Raw genomic sequence first — 17,681 nt, forward strand, 5'->3', positions numbered from 1 at the left:
ACACACTGATCAGCTACAACCATAAAACCACCTGTTTTATCTTGGTTGGTATATCACCTCGAGATTATATTATAGTGTGATTGAAAATAAGAATAAATCACATATATGATAAAAGTACAAATCATCCTAATGCATTTGCAAAGTGTGACTGTCATATATTGAGATTGAGACACAACGATGCAACACCACAGCACATCAAGGTGCTTTGCTGATGAGAAACACTGACGGTGAGTTTTTCTGTTTTCTGCCAAAATATAAACTGTGTCTTATTGAAAATGACACATCTTCTCACCAGTAATCAGCCTTTGCAGCTCCGAGGCTTAAAACTCTTAATTCTTAATAATCCTAAACACAAGAACCATGTTGTCACACTTTACTGCACTCCAGTTGCCTAGCAACACCCATTCACAAGACGCCATATACGGCCTAATGCAGTATGGCGGCCGAATGAGCTGTCATGTTCGGAAAGAGGCAGAGTGAGAGGACGTTAAAGGGAGAAACCAGGAAGTGTAGTGGAAGAAAACAGTTTCTGGTTGCTTGGCAGGTTACATCTTAAAATAGCATCAATGCAAAGTCGTCACTTTGGCTCATGAACATGAACTTGATGATTTGTGTCCCTCTGACACATCGTCAGTCCTGTCAGCCTCCAGCCTCACGCCCGCTGCACACAAGAGGAGTTTCAAATCTGAGTTTCAAATAGTGGGAGAACCTAATGACAGATGTACCTGATCTACAATCGTTTAAATCGGGAGAACGCACAAGACGATGCAGTCGAGATGCAGGAACACACACGTCTCACGTACAATTTCTGATTTGAGATTCCAGAGACTTGGGAACCGGAAAAAACTTGCGTGTTCAGATGTAACTTCGGAGTAAAATAAAACATTGACTGCCCGTTTAGATGCTCTTCTTTCTCTAATGTTTTCCACTGAAAATATGATGAAGGAAAAAAAACATGCCTGTAAACTTCTCACACTACAGGATCATTTGGCCAGATAATCTGTTTAGATCCACCTCAACGCCCCCGCGATCATCAGGAGAAGTAAAACGGACCTGAATTTGGCCCGACCCTCCTTTAGCGTGGGGCCACTTCTACAAAAACCCACAGTCTGTGGTACAAGTCCTGTCAGGTCCTACATGAGCTGGAGCTGCTTTCCCGTCCCACTCTGTTCCCAGCACACAGCATCACTGCCGTGCACAGTTTGAGCTTAACGTGTCGTCTAAACACCGGCTCCTACCTAACAGGTAATCCTGCGTATTTTCTCCTCACGCCGGCCGCTCAGCCCGCAGCTCGGCCAGCCAACCGACCGTGCAGCCAATTAGTCGTCCCAGCGGGAGCACACTCCAACTCCACACCTAATACCTCACGGATCTGAAGGCTTACAACGCAGACAGCAGTGGGCACCGTGCGCGAGTACGGCTTCATAACCCACAGGAAAAAAATGAAACACAGTGATTCATGAAACTGTGTTTCCATAGCAACGATGGACATTTCGTACTGGCAGGAAGAAGACTGTGGGACAACGCTGCCCACTGTTCTGCTCTCGTCTACTCCGATCAATTGTTGTTGTATTCTTGGATCATTGCAGCTTCACACTTGCTGAGGACAATAATCACTGTCACATTATTCAATATCTAAAATATCTATGTTGATCCTGTATGAAGCCATTTTAAATGTGACTAGATGTTTTTTTTTTAAATCAGGCGTTTTACACCTGCAGCGGGATGTGAAACTACAGATCTGCTGTTTCAGACTTTGCTGCTAAATTTAGGGACTTTTTTTTTTAGATGTTATTCCTCAAAGGACATTTCTGACAAAAGAAATGTTTTTTTTCCCACCGTGGAGAACAGCAGTGATATGTCGGCTTCTGAAGATGTTCACTGCATATTGTTAAAACTGATGCTCGCCTGAGGCATTTAAACACATTAAAGGAGCATTATGGTGCTCACACTCACCAACGGCTCCTAAAACAAAACAAATTTACTAATGTTAACTTGTCAGTGTTGTGCCATAATGCATCAAACGTGATACCATAAAATGGTGTGCCTTTCGGCATTCAATAAATTTGGTTATCAAAATAAAATATTAAATATTAATATTTTATTATTAATATTAAATAATAACTTTAATTGATTAAAGTTACCTCGGGCACCACCCTTCAAAGGAAGGGAAAAGATAGCCAATTTATTGATTAAGTCTCATTGATTAAGGTTCTAACTACAAATTTGGAACTCTGATTAACAATTAAATTAATAACTATAACCAAAATTACCATATAGATAGTTAGCTAAGTTGAAAGATATGGGGTTCTTGACAGTGTAGAGGTTGGCGAAATTCACTTATGCAACATTAATAAGAAAACATTTGTGAAAGAAAAACATTTATTATGAATATAATAAAGTATAAAAACACAAATTACTAACGGTATAATTGCTAAACAAAGATAGGTATGTGTGTATACATGTGTGTGTGTCTGTGTGAGTCAGCGTGCTTTCAAGATGGTCGCTGGCCAAAGAGACAACACCCTTCCCCCACCTATTGGAATGTTTACGACCTGTAGAGATAATGAGGTGAAGAGTTATGCGTGTGTCTGTGTCTGTGCCAAATTAGAGAAAGTTACTAGATTGGATGCAACGAAAGACTGTGAAGAGCATAACAGACTAACATTACTTTCTCAATAACTTGTACCCAAAATATCACAACACCACAAATCAAGCTTATAAACCTCACACAGAATCGAATAAACAGTCTTGCTTAGCCTAGTATAATTATTAAGCCCAGTTGTGTTACCAGTCCGTGGAAAGGGGAAAAAGGAAGTTGCTGTGCAGTTCGCAGTTTTGTGTCGTCTTGCTGGTTTCGGTTGAGCGGTGTAGCTCAGTTGTTGGCTGAAGTTTGCAAGCAGGACATCGAGTCGCTGCTAGGACGTTGGTAGAGCTTGGAGGGCGAGGAGGTTTCCTTGGTGAGATGAGCTGGAAGCTGCACCTTTGTGCTCCTCTCGAAGAGTTGGATGGGAAGAGAAGATGTGAGCTGGAGAAGAGGCTCCACAGCCTTCCCTCCTCTGAGGGAGTGTAGCAAGAGAGGCTCGACAGCCTTCTCCCCGTTGAGGGAGTTTAGAAAGAGAGAGATCGAGAGAGAGAGATCCAGAAGCTGGAGAACTTAGCTTATATTGGCCCGGTGACCTCACAGGTCATGGGGTCCAGAGTGACCAATGGGAGTTGAGACCTGTGTCCCTGGAGGGGGTTTCCACCCCTCTGTGTGAAGTTGATGCCCTCTGGGACATTGAGTTCCTTGCTCTGGTTTTTAATGGCCCCTGGGAGACGGAGTCCTGGAGGGACATGCTGCTTCCGGCTTTGATGGCACATGTAGGCCGAAGTGTGGTTTCACACAAAACCATGGCCCAACATCAGGCTATGGAGTTTGTCATAATTTTGGTGTTTCCTCACAAAAATGTTCTTTATTAATACTGTTCAGTTTAGTTTCCTTTCCGCAAATGGGAAACAAAAGTGAGTAAAAATTGCGTCTTTTATTTTTTGATTCCTCAGAGTCTGTGCTGTCGTATGAGTTCATATCCAAACTCTCTGTGGCATCTTTTAGTTTCAGGTTTGAATAAAAAGTCAGTGGAGCTGAAGTGTTGCAGTAAAACGAGTCGGAGACAAAGAGTGAATTCAGTTACACAGACACAAGACACGTTTTATATTGGTACTTGATGATGTGCTGCGTTCAAGGAAATTCGAATTTCTCCTTTTTCTTTAGGTGCTTTGCACTCAGAGATGATCAGGCTGGAGGAAGCCGTTGCAGTGTGTGTGTGTGTGTGAGTGTGTGTGTCTGTGTGTGTGTGTGTGTGTGTGTGTGTGTGTGTGTGTGTGTGTGTGTGTGTGTGTGGCCCTGCCCCTCACTTCTGTGATTGGAGTTGAGTTAGTGTCTCTGTGATCTCGTATCACTTATTCATGGCTCCATGAATTATAGAAATCGTTCATGCACCATCTTCCTGTTCATGTGTGCATCTCTGGATGAAACCTTATACACATTGATATTTAATATTCAATTCTGCCCATTTACTCAACCATAGCTTGTGCTGTGCATTGTTTTGCGTTGCTCTTGTGTGCTTTGGTTTGTTATATCATAACAGTGTTGGATACAATGATCGACCTCAGTTTATTGTCTGATTTTGAACGATTTTGACATGTTTTATCCATGTAAACTTCTCATGACATGTCTTCACTCGTCTGCAGTCACATGTCAAGTAGCTGAGTTTGGCACATGGCAGATTTATTCGTCTATACCAGCTTCGGTTTTGAATATTTCTCCGACGTGTTGCTGGTGAAACAACTCGAACTCAGATGGGCTCCATTACTTCTGCTTCACTTCAAAATCCAAAGTGACACTACAACATTGGAGCCTTTTGAACCTTTTCATTTATTTATTCATGTATTTATTCATTTATGTCTTTTTACATCTCCCTGCAAAATTCTGTTGCCAAGTGACTTTGGCTAAAGATCCTGTGACTGGCTGGAATTGTATTTGTTGCCTGGCAACGTTGACTTCATGAACATCCTCACAGGAAGCAACTACTGAGGCTTCAGTGATTTAATGACACAACTCTTTTTGTTTTTTTTGTTGGCTCTGCACCAGACTGTCAGTTCACCGCATGACATCCTGGTACCTGCAGGGAACCAACTCATACTCATATTGTGTCAGTGGGATGCAATAGTGTGTGTGTGTGTGTGTGTGTGTTAGTGTGTGTGTGTGTGTGTGTGTGTGTGTGTGTGTGTGTGTGTTTTAATGACACCATTCTCTCAACAACCATCCTCCCCTGAGACACACACATTCTTGTCTGTGCTTTCCATGACCGTCATTGACAGTGACAGTTAGAAACACACACACACACACACACACACACACACACACACACACACACACACACACACACACACACACACACACACACACACACACACGCCTGGGGTCCTGTGCATTTACCAAAAAGATGCTTTAAGCTTTGGACGTTGTGGTTTTAACAAACATGTCTGCTGCCACTGTCCCCGCTGCTGAGGAGGTTATTTAATCACCTCTGTCCGTTTGTTTGTCAGCAGGATTACACTAAAGCTGCTGAACAGATTTCCATGAAACGTGGTGGGAGGATGGGACATTGGCCAAGAACCAACCTCTTTATATTTTGGATAAAAGAACCGATCCAGGAATTTCTAAATTCAATTTTAAAATGGAGCGTTTCATGGGTCTTGGTGGAAAAAAAGTCAGGAATATTTGATTGTGCAATGTGCTGCAGCTTGATTGGATGTAATGGGCCTGTTGGGCCGTGGTGAAGGTCTGAGTTCTACTGAGTGTCACAGTTGCAGAGCTGGGATTCGCACTATTGAGATATTATGAGCATCCTGATATATTTTGGGCTTAAACTCACAGAACAGGTACGAGGTGTTGATGTAGGAGATACAACCTGACCCTCAAAAACCTCTAAATATATTGTAGTGTGACGTACGTTTCATAGCAGATCCAAGTTCAGCTTTCTAAACCAGAACTGCCCAAAATAGGACCTGTGGGCAAAATCAAATAAATCTGAGCTGCCTGAAAACAGACCTGTGGGCAAAAGCTGGCTCATGAAGTGAGTTTGGCCCACAACGTGTTACACAGGGTGTAAAATAGACCACTCCTCGTTTGACAACTTCTCACGTGAGTTTCTTGAGAAAAGGCACCAATGAAACATGAGTCTCCAGTTTCTCTATTTTAAGCACAAACATTTTTTATTAAATCTCTGAAAATAATAATAATTTCCCAAATTATGGTTGATTGACAGGAGAATGGGATTTTATACATTCTTTTTACATTAGTTAATTTATCTTTCGTAGTCATTGCGTTTATATTAGAGTATTCATAGGAGTGAGGGTCATCTTATTTTATTTTGCCCAAACCGAGAAATGGTTCATCCATCCCACCATGGATTTCCACAAAAGTTGGTGGAAGGATGTGGATCGAGGGTCGAGGGAGGATCCATTAAATTTCGTGGTGGATCCAAATCACTTTCTTTAACATTGCGAGGTGTTTTTTCATCATTTTCACTGTTTTCCCAGGGAATAAAAATCAGATATATTTAGGGAACTTATATCTATGAGTGTTTTGGTGCATTGATTGAATGTAAGGGTACCGTTGGCCCTTGGCAGAGTTGTGCCATAGTCGGTTATGCTAGTTCGTTTGTTGGTTTATTTATTAACAGGACTACTCAAAAACTGCAGAACCAATCCCGCAAACGTTGGAGGGATGGGCCGTGGGCCTGGGAAGTGCCCATTCAAGTTTGGTTTGGATGCGGGATCCAGAAATCTGTTTACTTTTATGCCTTCAAGTCATAAACGTGTAAAATACAGCAAATTACACGGAGCAGCAAAAAGAGAAAGAAAACACCAGCAGTAATCGGTCATAAACAGTGAACCTCTTCTCATATTGATTTTAAATCACTTGTAAAGCCCGGCCTCTGGTGGCTCACTGCTTTTATAATAACAATGTAACGCACCTCTGTAATCAAACCAAGGCCGAGTGCACGGGTGCACAGCTTTATGTAGGAAAACACAATGAAACTAATTTATGAAAAGTATTCAAGGGTTCTTTAACATTTTACACAATAGAACAATGAACTCAGAAACACAAGATACAACAGACACACAACATTTGCACAAAAGCTTTGAAAAAGTTCCACTTGTTTCCATTGATGCTGTCATCGTTTCTGAAAGTAGTCCACTTCATTGCAGGATATCAGGTTTTGAAAAAGTTTTCTAAAAGGCCCCAAGGCTGCTGCTGTTTCCAGGCAACAGATACAATCCCAGATGTTCTTCAAGAGTTTTGCTTGAAAAGTTTCTTCTACTTTTTTATTTTTTTGGTTTTATTTCTTTATTTTTCTTCAGGAAGTTTCATTTCTGGAAGTGAAAAGCTAATGTTGAAGTTGAGGTTTTTCTTCTTCTGCAGACCTGATGAGCTGCAGGGTTAAAGGAGCCAGCTGGAGAGAGAGGCAGATTTGATGAGTGACAGGCTGACTGTTTGGCCAGCTTCCTGTTTTCTCACAGACTGTTGTTAAACTCGGTCAATCTCTGAGAATCCCAGTGCTCCCACCGCCGGGGATTAACTGGAGCTTTGCTTTGGCACTGCCAACTGGCGCAGATGGCAGAAAGATATTATGTCATTTGTTAGAGTTGAGGGAAGTAGAGCTGAACGTTGTCTGATTTGTTTCTTTGTCGGAGGTCAGTTCAAGCCGTGACTGTACCACACCACCTTCACCTTTTCAGAGGAGTTCAAGGGGAATTAGTCGTTTCTGAGGACCCTATGGGAAAAGCAGCGGTGAAGCAAAAGCTGAGTCGACTGAAATGTTTTGGGTGATGTTTTGTTTCGGTCGTCGAAAACCCCCCCCCGACGTTAACCCTGACATTCCCGTTTATTTCAAACTGACCGTCTCTGAAAATGTGTTGGATGATGGTGTTGCTTTGGGAATTTGTAAATAAAATACATCGCTCATATCAGGCAAGTTTTTTCTGAACCGACAATTTTTCGTGAATAGTTCTTCTCCTGCACTGTGATTTATTGTCTTTTTGAATTTGAATTTCCCTTTCAGAAGGCTTCTATCTTTCTATTGTAGCGTCCAATGAAGGCAGATAATTGGGAAGAACAGTGGGAACCAATCGAAAGATCCTGATTTCCACAGCCTGAAATCAATAACTAACTTTATTGGGATTATTTAGTAGTATCTTATTTTTGACCTTTGTTTGAGTAGATCTGCTGAGAATAAATGCTCCTCAGCAGGAACGTATGGCTCCACACTCAGTAGCATGTACATCTGAGAGCTTCTCAGTGTAACCACAGTGTGATGTGTTGTCTACGGAGCAGCTTCAGTAAAGCAGTTGTATCCGTTAAGCGTTTTCCTCGAGGGCTCCTCAGCAGTGGTCATAAAGGAGCAGTGACCACTGTCAACATCCTCACACACATTTATCCTGATGTTCCTGCTTCTTGAATCTAAACCCAGTGTCTCCAGGAAACTGAATCCATCGTAGATTGTTCTGCTTCTGAGGATTTTACGCCCTGTGGCAACGATCAGAGCCGAAGCAGGAAGCTGTGCGGCCTTAAGGCACCAGGTGGTCAAGGCGGTGAATTGATGATTAGCACATTGGAGGTTGTTTCCATTTTTATCAACCACTTTTATAATAATAACAGTTTATCACACTTCTCCCCCCTAAGATTTTTGAAGCCGTAGAAGAATGCATGTTTTGCCAGTGCAGCCCAAAACTTTACTGTTCTGCTTTTCAGAGGAAAAAGCTCTAAAAGCCGCCCTGCACCACCTACTCAGCACCTAACAGCCGACAGTCCGAGACTTTAGCTGGTGAATATACATACGTTGTCCAAAAAATGTTGGTCCAGATTTGGCCCACACTGCCACACAGAACGATGGCACCTGGGTAGTTCGCTCCTGTTTGGCAGATCTGGGCCACATGTAAGCCATATAAATACTGCAGTTCAAGAGCCAAAGTTGGCCCGGCTTTGTTTTGTGCTATTTGGGCCATATTCCCCATTTACCACACTTTGGGTTCAGGTCCAAATGGCACCTTACCTAGAGCGCTGGAGGTTTTGGTATTTTCGGCCACGTTTGCTGATGTACAAGTGGGTCACTTTGGGCTCACCTCCATTTTGCTCGGGCCACAAGAACGGCCAGAAGTTACACATTATCGCCTGAAGTGGGCCACATCTGTATTCTATCTGGGTAGCTGAGCATGTAGCTGCTTTAGAGTCAGAAATGTCCCTCAGGAGTTGGTGGAGACCAACAACAGAGCTAAAAGACAGTGAATGTTGGACCTAACATGCTCTTTAACTTCTCAATGTTTAAATAAGCACCTGTTTGCTAACATACTGTAGAAAGCAGGAAAATGTAACATTAGACCGACGCTGGAGTTTTACACCATTGTTCCGTATTGGTGTTCTGGGATTGCTCAGGCGAATGGATGTATTGGCAACATCGGATTTGACCTCTGAGCTGAGGACACAAACCTTTTAGTCGTTGATTAACATGAAGATCGGCTCACAATCAATTCCGTACCTTTTCACACTTAGTTGCCAAAACTGACCAAACTGGGGCCTGTCCGTGCAGCTGATTTATTGCCTCATCGACTGATATTAAAGGAAACAAAGAGAATCTAGTTGGCCTCACGCTGCCTGTGGGTGAGCTGCCACCCGGTGGGCGACCGACTAAGAGCAGTAATTTGCCTCCGTCCAAGCTCGGAGCTCTGAGTGCGGCTGCTCACGTAACATTTATAACGTCCATCACGAAAAACAAAAAGGGCTGCTCAGTCACAACTACGCAGTCATAGTCTTCAATATTTCACAAATGTAAAAGCGGAATGTAATTTGGATTTCTCAATAGTCGTTAGTCAGAATCTTGACTACTATGATACAGCCTGGTGTCATGCGATGAGAAGATTGTTAAGAAGTTTTTTTTGTTAAATTAGACACTTAATGTTCTTGATTTGATTTTACCAGCTCCTCCCACAGTTCTGATTGAATAATGAGACCAGCAGCCTCTTCCCACTCAGGATACTAGCATCCAGAAGTGAGTTATCTTCAGTGGAATCCATTCCTCCCTCTTTCTGTGCAGTACTTCCTGGATCGCTGACTGCCACACAACCCTGGAATCATAAAATTTCCATCTTAATGCTTAAACAGTTGACCACCTGGGATCTGGGGCCACTGCGAGGCGGGGGATCCAGAGGCAAACCAGCATACCACTGTATGAATAAAAGAATAAATGTTCTCCTCACAGCAGGGAAGAACGGAGGCAGTGTAGCTGTGTGTGTGTGTGTGTGTGTGTGTGTGTGTGTGTGTGTGTGTGTGTGTTTGTGGTCCAGATATGACTCATGTTGTGGGGCCTTTGAATCTGTCTACACACTGACATTATGGGGACTCAATTTTAAGATGAAGTCTTGAATGCTGATGTTTTATGGTGAGGATTTGGCAAGAAGTAGTAGTAGGTGTGTGTGTGTGTGTGTGTGTGTGTGTGTGTGTGTGTGTGTGTGTGTGTGTGTTTACTTGTCCAGATTTCTTTGTACAAACCATTTTGGGCCTAGAACTTATGAGGACGTTTTAGGTTATGGTTATGGTTAGGCATCTAGTTGTGGTGGTTATGGTTAGGGTAAGAGCCGGTGAATGTATTTATGTGAATGAGTGTCCTCACTCAACTGGAAGTACAAGGCTTACAACACATTCACATTGATGTGCAAACGCACCAACTCTCTTGTCCTCTTTCCATCTTCATCCATCTCCCTCTCTTTCTCTTACACACACTCACGCACACACATACTTTCTCTATCTCACTCACATTCTCACACACACACTCTCTCTCCCTTTCCCTCTCTCTCTCTCTCTCTCTCTCTCTCTCACACACACACCACACACGCACACACACACACTTTCTCTCTCTCTCACTCACACACACACTTTCTCTCTCTCCTTCTCTCTCTCTCTCTCTCTCTCACACACACACACTTTCTCTCTCTCTCTCTCTCTCTCTCTCTCTCTCTCTCTCTCTCTTTCACACACACATACTCTCTCTCACTCACACATACTCTCTCTCACTCTTTCTCTCTCTCTCTCTCACACACACATACTCTCTCTCTCTGGATGGATGGGAGGAGACGCTCCTCTGCTGAACGTGTTTTTCCTGCAGCCTGGTTTTACGGTAACGGAGAAGAAGAAGAAGAAGGTCACCGCTCCTCTCCGTCGGTCACGGATCCTCCGGTGTCTGATGATTTCATGATTTCGTGATTTCGTGCACACTGACCTCGCCTCACTCCCGCTGCAGCATCCTTGGCTTTATATGTCTGATTTCTTCACGCACGGAGGCGGAGCGGCGCGTCTTGTAACGAAACCCACCGAGGAGACCTGGCGGACAAATCGTGCACGCGTCTGTGCGTAACGGAGGCTCCGTGGATTTTAAACCCCTCACCGAATGATCCCGACACGAATCCCGCTGCTGCCGCGGTAGATGCGCTCGCATCCTCCGGCTGCTGAGTGAGGATGCTGCGGCTGGTCGCGCGGGTACCTGTCCTGCTGTCACACCGGCCCGGTGCATCCCGGTAGACCGAGCGTGTCCACAGGGGGGGGCACCACAGTGATTTAAACCCTCCTGGTAGCGACCAGCAGCCTGAGAGATGGATAACTACTCCACTTTGCAACGTAAGGACCTGCTGCAGTGTCTGTCTGTGTTAACGACGGGCCTCCCTCCATCAATACTCATTACTGTGGAACTCATCGGGACCCTGTGTGACCTCATTGCACAAAATGCTACTTTCATATCCAAAATCTCCTTTAAATCAGCTGCCACGTGCATTAAAATGCTTCTAAATTACATTCAGATGCGGGTACAGGACTTGTATTTCCCCATATTTTCCCATGACCACGGTTTGTATCAGACCAGTATATCGTGTCATGTCATCATTGTTTGCATCTTTGCTGAGCAGCAGCAGCTTCTGTGTGTCTTATATCATCCGTTCATACAACCTCCTGCACGGGCCCTCATGCTCTGTGATGAGCTCATGAAACAGCCGTGACTGCAGGAAACGAGAGGAGGGGGGGCTCGTGTGTGTGTGTGTGTGTGTGTGTGTGTGTGTGTGTGTGTGTGTGTGTGTGTGTGTGCATGATATATGATGCAGCGTCATACACCCCCCCCCCCCTTGTTTTGACATCTAGCCCCCAGCAGTTGTGCCATGATAGCTTCATGCCTCCATACAAGACACTATCACCCGCACACACCTGTTAAATCCACCAGCCTGAGGCATTGTAGTTATTAGCCTATCTCGCCCATTATGTAGCCATATCAGTCTGTCACGCTTGTTACTGGCTTGCAAACCACAAAAGCCTCGTTAACCATCCGGCTAAATGGTTTATTGCAGCCGTTACAGGCTCCATCTGGTGTTGCTTTTTTGTTTTATTTTGTCTGGATCATAATTTTTCTCGGGTTATGTGCCGGTAATTGCATGTCCAGTCTCTCCCTCGCCGAGCGTGCACTGGGTTTCAGGCTGTATCTCCCTGGCTTGCAGAGCGCCATAAAGCACAGTGCATAAAAGGGCTTCTTCTAATCAAAGGGAATATTTAATTACAATCTTCAATGCAACGTATTTCAAAGCCTCTCAGTGCGTGTTGCTGCTAAGATGGGTTCTATTAATACATTTTCCCTTTCAGCCGCGCTCTGCAGTCCTCGCAAATAGCCTTATGTTGTATCATTTAGCTAACAGGCCATTATGTGACTTCAGTGTTGGCCTTTCTTTGGTCTCAGAAGTCCTCGCTTATACAGAATACATGTAACTGTAGAAGGACCTGTCTCATTTTGAAGATGTGTCCTCTACCATCTTGTCTTTTGTGGTCTTACAGATATGGCAGTCTCACTTCATGGAGATTGTAGTGTCTGTAGAGACGGAGCTTTCCACCACCATTAGAAAAACTGTTGAATTACCTGGTAAAGACAATGGCAGTGGTGTCTTACCTGTATAACCAGGTATATTTGCTCAAGTACTTTCTGAGCTACTTGTGTTTTACTTCAGTATTTCCATTTTATGATCCATTTGATCCATTTGTTAACTGCTGTGGTTCCAGTTGTTATTTTGCAGATTAGCCGTTTTTAGTTTGAGAAATTTAGTTCTTTTTCACAATTTTACTCAAGTGTAAAAATAATCGTCCAGCTGATTGAAACATTATAACGACACAGTTTATGGCGATTAAAATGCTCCAATCTTTAAAATCAGCTCCACATAGACCAACTACAACATCTCACACATTAGTGTCTCTGTTATAATAATGTTATTATATATGTTTCCTATAGTATGAATTTGTCATTTGGCGAATACGTCAACCTTTGATTTTTGGGTACGTTTTGCTTATAAAATAACAAATAAGCTGCTTTTACCTTGGGTAGGATTTGAACTTGTAGTTGGGTACTTTTTGGATAAGTCTCTTTAGAAAGCTGTTGTAGCTGTTAGCAGTTTGGTTTGTCCATTAATTGGTTGGTTGATTGGAAAAAAATTAATCTGCAATGATTATTTGATTATCCATTTGTTATTTTCAGACAAAAACGCTCTAATTTCAGCTTCTAAAATGTGATAATTTGCTGATTTCGTGGCCATTTTATGTAGTAAACTGTAGATGAGTGATTTGTTGGCTTTTGGGGAACTTTTACTGTAATTTTTCAGTATATTTGTGACATTTTATTTGCATTAAAATAATCAGCAGATGAACTGAAGATGAAGACAACTGGGATGTGGAGTTTTAATGGAGGAATTCACAACTATTCATTGCTGAACTGTTGGTAATTCATTTGTCTGGCGGCTCCCTTTCAGCAGAGACGCAGGCAAACAGATTTACACCTAAATATTCTTTAAGCAAACAGTCCTGTCATCGTCTGTTTTTCTTTTTACCCTCATATTTCTCCATTTTCCTCTCACCACAGACGCACTGAGTAATGTGAGCGCCGTGCTGTCAGTCTAAATTAAGCAGCCGCAGTGTTGCGTGTAATGTAAGAGGCTTCAGATCCAAAACACGATAAATGCATTAACATTGCTCCTCTTCAAAGAACAAACTCGCATAGATGAGGAAGGTTGGCTCAGGCTCCACTACAGCCCTGACAGGACGCTGCTGCTGCTGCTGCTGCTGCTGCTGCTGCTGTTGATGCTGCTGGTTGCCTAGTGACTGTATCCATGGAACTGGCTCCCATCGTCATGGTGACGGGCCAAGGGAAAGAGACCCACTGAGGGAAGAGGGGCAGAGATACCAGTACATCTGCAGTGTGTGTTACGAGGAGGCAAATGAATTGAGATGTTATCGAGGATGATGATGATGTTTGCAGATGCTGTGACTGTCATTTTATGGCTTTGTCGGAAAAAGTGAAAGGAACAGAAACATCTGTTTGAGCTCTGGGACATTTTTGAGGATGAGTTTTCACTGTTATCAGAGTTTAAATGACTCAAGTTAATCATCAGCACATAAATTGGTTATGGATATTATAGTTTTGAGTGACTTTTTGTCATATTTTCGATGTTGTATGAGTTAAAGTGCTGACATTTGAGCATAAAATACACATATTGTAAATGTTCTCAAAACAAATCAATGTAAGGACCATTCTCAGGAAGATCAGAGACTCGAGGAGGGAGGAGGGAGGATCAGACGGAAACATTATCCTCTTCGTCACGGCACGTTCTGTGCTTTAGGTTCACACTGGCTTCATGATCCTCTCAGCGGATACATTTATCTCGTCCATTTTGTTCATTCAACTGCTTTAATGTGATTTAAATTGTTTTTTTCTTCTTCTTCTTCGCTGCGAGTACAAATCCATGCGGGAGCGTCCGTCGTGTCCCTCCTCCGGTCTCGGTGACAGTGTTGCCATGGTTGCGTCATGCACATTGTTCTCTCGAGGGTGACATAATTGTTTTGGCTGGGATCTCAAAGTGTGGACCGGTGCGGTGTAACAGGAACACGAGATACGGTGGGAGATATTGATCTTTATTGAGATTTCACGGGGCCAGTTTTTCGCCTTTGAGGGTCATTGAAAAGGATATAATATTTTCTATTCAGTAGAGTGAGTCAGAGTTTGCAGGAAGATGACATCCTGTGCAGGGACAGATTATTATAGACGGGGGAAAAGGAAGATGGAAATAAATGACATCATTACTTTCATATTAGAGCTCAAACTAATAAATTATTGCTGTCAACTATTTACCACGTAAAAACCTCAAATGTTTCAATTCTACATGTTTGTAAATAGGATAGATGGATAGAGGGATAGATGGATGCAGAGATAGAGGGATGGAGAGATAGAGGGATGGAGAGATAGATGGATGGAGAGATAGATGGATGGAGGGATAGATGGATAGATGGATGGAGAGATAGAGGGATGGAGAGATAGATGGATGGAGAGATAGAGGGATGGAGAGATAGATGGATGGAGAGATAGATGGATGGAGGGATAGATGGATAGATGGATGGAGAGATAGAGGGATGGAGAGATAGATGGATGGAGAGATAGAGGGATGGAGAGATAGATGCTACTTGATTGATCCCAACCTGATAATTTCCTGAATATATTAGGGGATATTGGATTGTTTGGATTAAATTAGACATTTGCTGACCTCACGTTGGGCTCTGGAATCTGCCTTTTATTACTGTTTTCTATCATTGAATGGCCAAACGTTAAAAATATCAATTAAGGTAATAATTAGATAGATACAATATTTTGAAACAAAAATTACACACTTAGTTTCGGATTTTTGATAGGTTTTCATAAATGTTTGTGTTTTGTTTTCGAGCTAAACTGAGACAAGACTTCACTCTGATGATTTTCTGACATTTTATACTCTAATTATCTTTTGATTTGAAAAATACATAATTCAACAGAGCTGAATCGATCATTAGTTGCAGCCATTTCTCTGGTTTACATATTAACTCATAGAGAAATCAAGAGCTAATCAAATGGAACCAGCCAGAAAACAAGCGACAGATAGAGTTTGAGTCTTTTAAGAAGCCGGAGTCCGTCTCCTTTTGTCTTTGTGATTGTCATTGTGGAAACACACTTCCTTTGTGCTCAGGAACTGACAACATCGTACCCTGAAGTGCCGAATGCCCGTCGCAGCAGTGTGATGAGAGTCCTCCGGCCTCAGGATCCACAGCTGTGGCTCCGGCTGAATCTTTCTTGTGTCTCGGAGCTTCTGCTGTTTCTCTCTGTCTAGAAATATAAATAAATTCATTAAATTCATGCATTGTGACAGCGGCAGGAACACGGCTGAGGATGATGAGGATGATCTGATACTGACGAGGACAGAGGCAGGGTTTTGTGGCTGATGTGCCAAGTTTGGACTAATGCAGCTTTTCAGGCTTCATACTGTATGTTCACCTCACTGCTGCTTCACGTAGGAAACACGAGGAGCAGCTGGGTGTGTGCGATCCAGTCCTTCTACTTGTACTTGTGATAATGAACAGATTAACACTTTAGAGAAAGAACCACAGGGACCCGGGCAGTTGTTGGAGAACCTGGCAGGACTGTAGCAAGGTGCTTCACACTATACAGCGGACTCAGTGTGTGTAGTTGAGTCTTTCACACTTGTCCACTGTGTCATATGGTGTGACCCTGAGTTTCTGCTGAATCGGCTTGGTTTGTGTGTGTGTGTGCGTGTGTGTACTTGTTTTTGTTGCCTCTTCAGGACCTTTTCCAGCATAAACATTGATCTTGTCAGGACCAGCGTACCTCATGGGGACCCAAGCCCAGTCCTCATTAGGTAAAAGGTCACATCTGTGCTCCTGGTGAAGGTTGAGGTAAGATGGTGCTGAGGTCAGAGTTTAGGGATAAGGTTTGGTTATGGACTGTCTTCAATAAGTGGAAGTCAACGCAGAGGACTAAACTTGTGTGTGTTTGTGTGTTCATGCAGTTTTGATGCCTCTTGTCCATTGGTTTGTAACTGAACGGCATTTTTCAGGGAATAATTCATGGTTCTTGATGGAAAGAAAAATCAGGCATATATATATATATATATATATGAAAGTGATATCTATGAGTTTGTGCAATCTTTTGGAGCTTGATTGAATTTAAGACGATTTCTGGCTGAAGTCTGCGAGTGACATTCTAGTTTCCTGTTTGCACAGTAACAACTTGGTGGGAACCAGCACCAGGTTCCATATTTTTAATTCCATAACCGCAACAGTCAGAGTGATAAGAGTTGTCTTATCAATAGGTATTCTGTTGAATTCTGTTTGAATTTGTCTGTTTTGAGTGCATGATGCAACAAACTGCAACAAGCATGTTAATAATATCTAAAAGCAACATTCGTATTCAACACTTTAACTCAGAATTTTAGTTTTTTGTTGTTTTACATCTTAGGATCTGATTTCCTCCACCTCTGCCCATCGTCCATTATGTTTTATTCCCCCCCACAGATACTTTAAATTAAGTAAAAACATAGTACTATTTCAAATAGTACAAATACACATTGTGACATGGAGTTTTCATGTTTTCCGTGTCTGTGCAGGTTTTCTCTTTGTGCTCCAGCTTCCTCCCACAGTCCAGAAACACGAGGAGTCGGGTTGGGTTATTTGGAAAAGTATCCATGCGTGTGAACCTGAGGGTTAATGGTTGTTTGTCTCTGAATGTCACCCCTGAAATTCACTGGCGACCTGACCAGTGTCCCCGTCCTCTTGCCCAACGTGAGCTCTGATTGGCTCCAGTGCCCCTGAGACCCTCGAAGAATGTAGTTAATGGATGAACAAATACCATGTTGTTGGCTTTTCCTGTCCACACTGTCCCAGTAATTCCTCAGGAGGGGATGTCAAGTATGAGAGTCTCCCAGGAAATAGGAGGATGAGGAGGAGGCGGGTCTGTCTGCATCCCGTGCTGGTTGGTCCACGTGTTGCCGTGGGCGACCCAGTCTCCTCTTAATGGGACAAAAGCCCGGGCATCCTCTGGCCGGAGCCCTTCATCACGCTCGAGTACATCAAGATGTGTAAATGCGAACGAGAGGGAGACAAAGAGACGCCCTCCGGCCTCTGTTACAGTCTTTAAAAATCCCTTCATCCCTTTCAGTCTCACAACATTTAACATGGAGGTAATTCAAACCTATTGAGTCTCATAATAATGTGTAGAAGAGCAACAACACGGCAGCGC

At 43.1% G+C, this 17,681-nt stretch overlaps 1 protein-coding gene across 12 annotated transcripts in view; it reads left to right on the plus strand.

Moving 5' to 3' along the window:
* lrrc7 (leucine rich repeat containing 7) overlaps positions 1–17,681 on the plus strand; it is a 106,768-nt gene that overhangs the window by 23,125 nt on the left and 65,962 nt on the right. For 9 of the 12 annotated variants that reach the window (XR_004613670.1, XM_034583377.1, XM_034583374.1 and 6 more), the window contains exon 1: positions 10,697–11,218. The exons of 1 other annotated variant lie outside the window; for it this stretch is intronic. Coding sequence is in view for 10 of the 11 variants with exons in the window: in XM_034583377.1 (XP_034439268.1) it covers positions 11,194–11,218 (25 nt within the window). In the remaining variant the exon portion in view is untranslated. Of the gene's footprint in view, positions 1–10,696; positions 11,219–17,681 lie in introns of those variants that run through there. 2 more of the 12 variants (XM_034583378.1, XM_034583385.1) reach the window with 1 other exon arrangement.

Source organism: Hippoglossus hippoglossus, chromosome 4 (genome assembly GCF_009819705.1).
Source record: "Hippoglossus hippoglossus isolate fHipHip1 chromosome 4, fHipHip1.pri, whole genome shotgun sequence".
Lineage (NCBI taxonomy): Eukaryota > Metazoa > Chordata > Actinopteri > Pleuronectiformes > Pleuronectidae > Hippoglossus > Hippoglossus hippoglossus.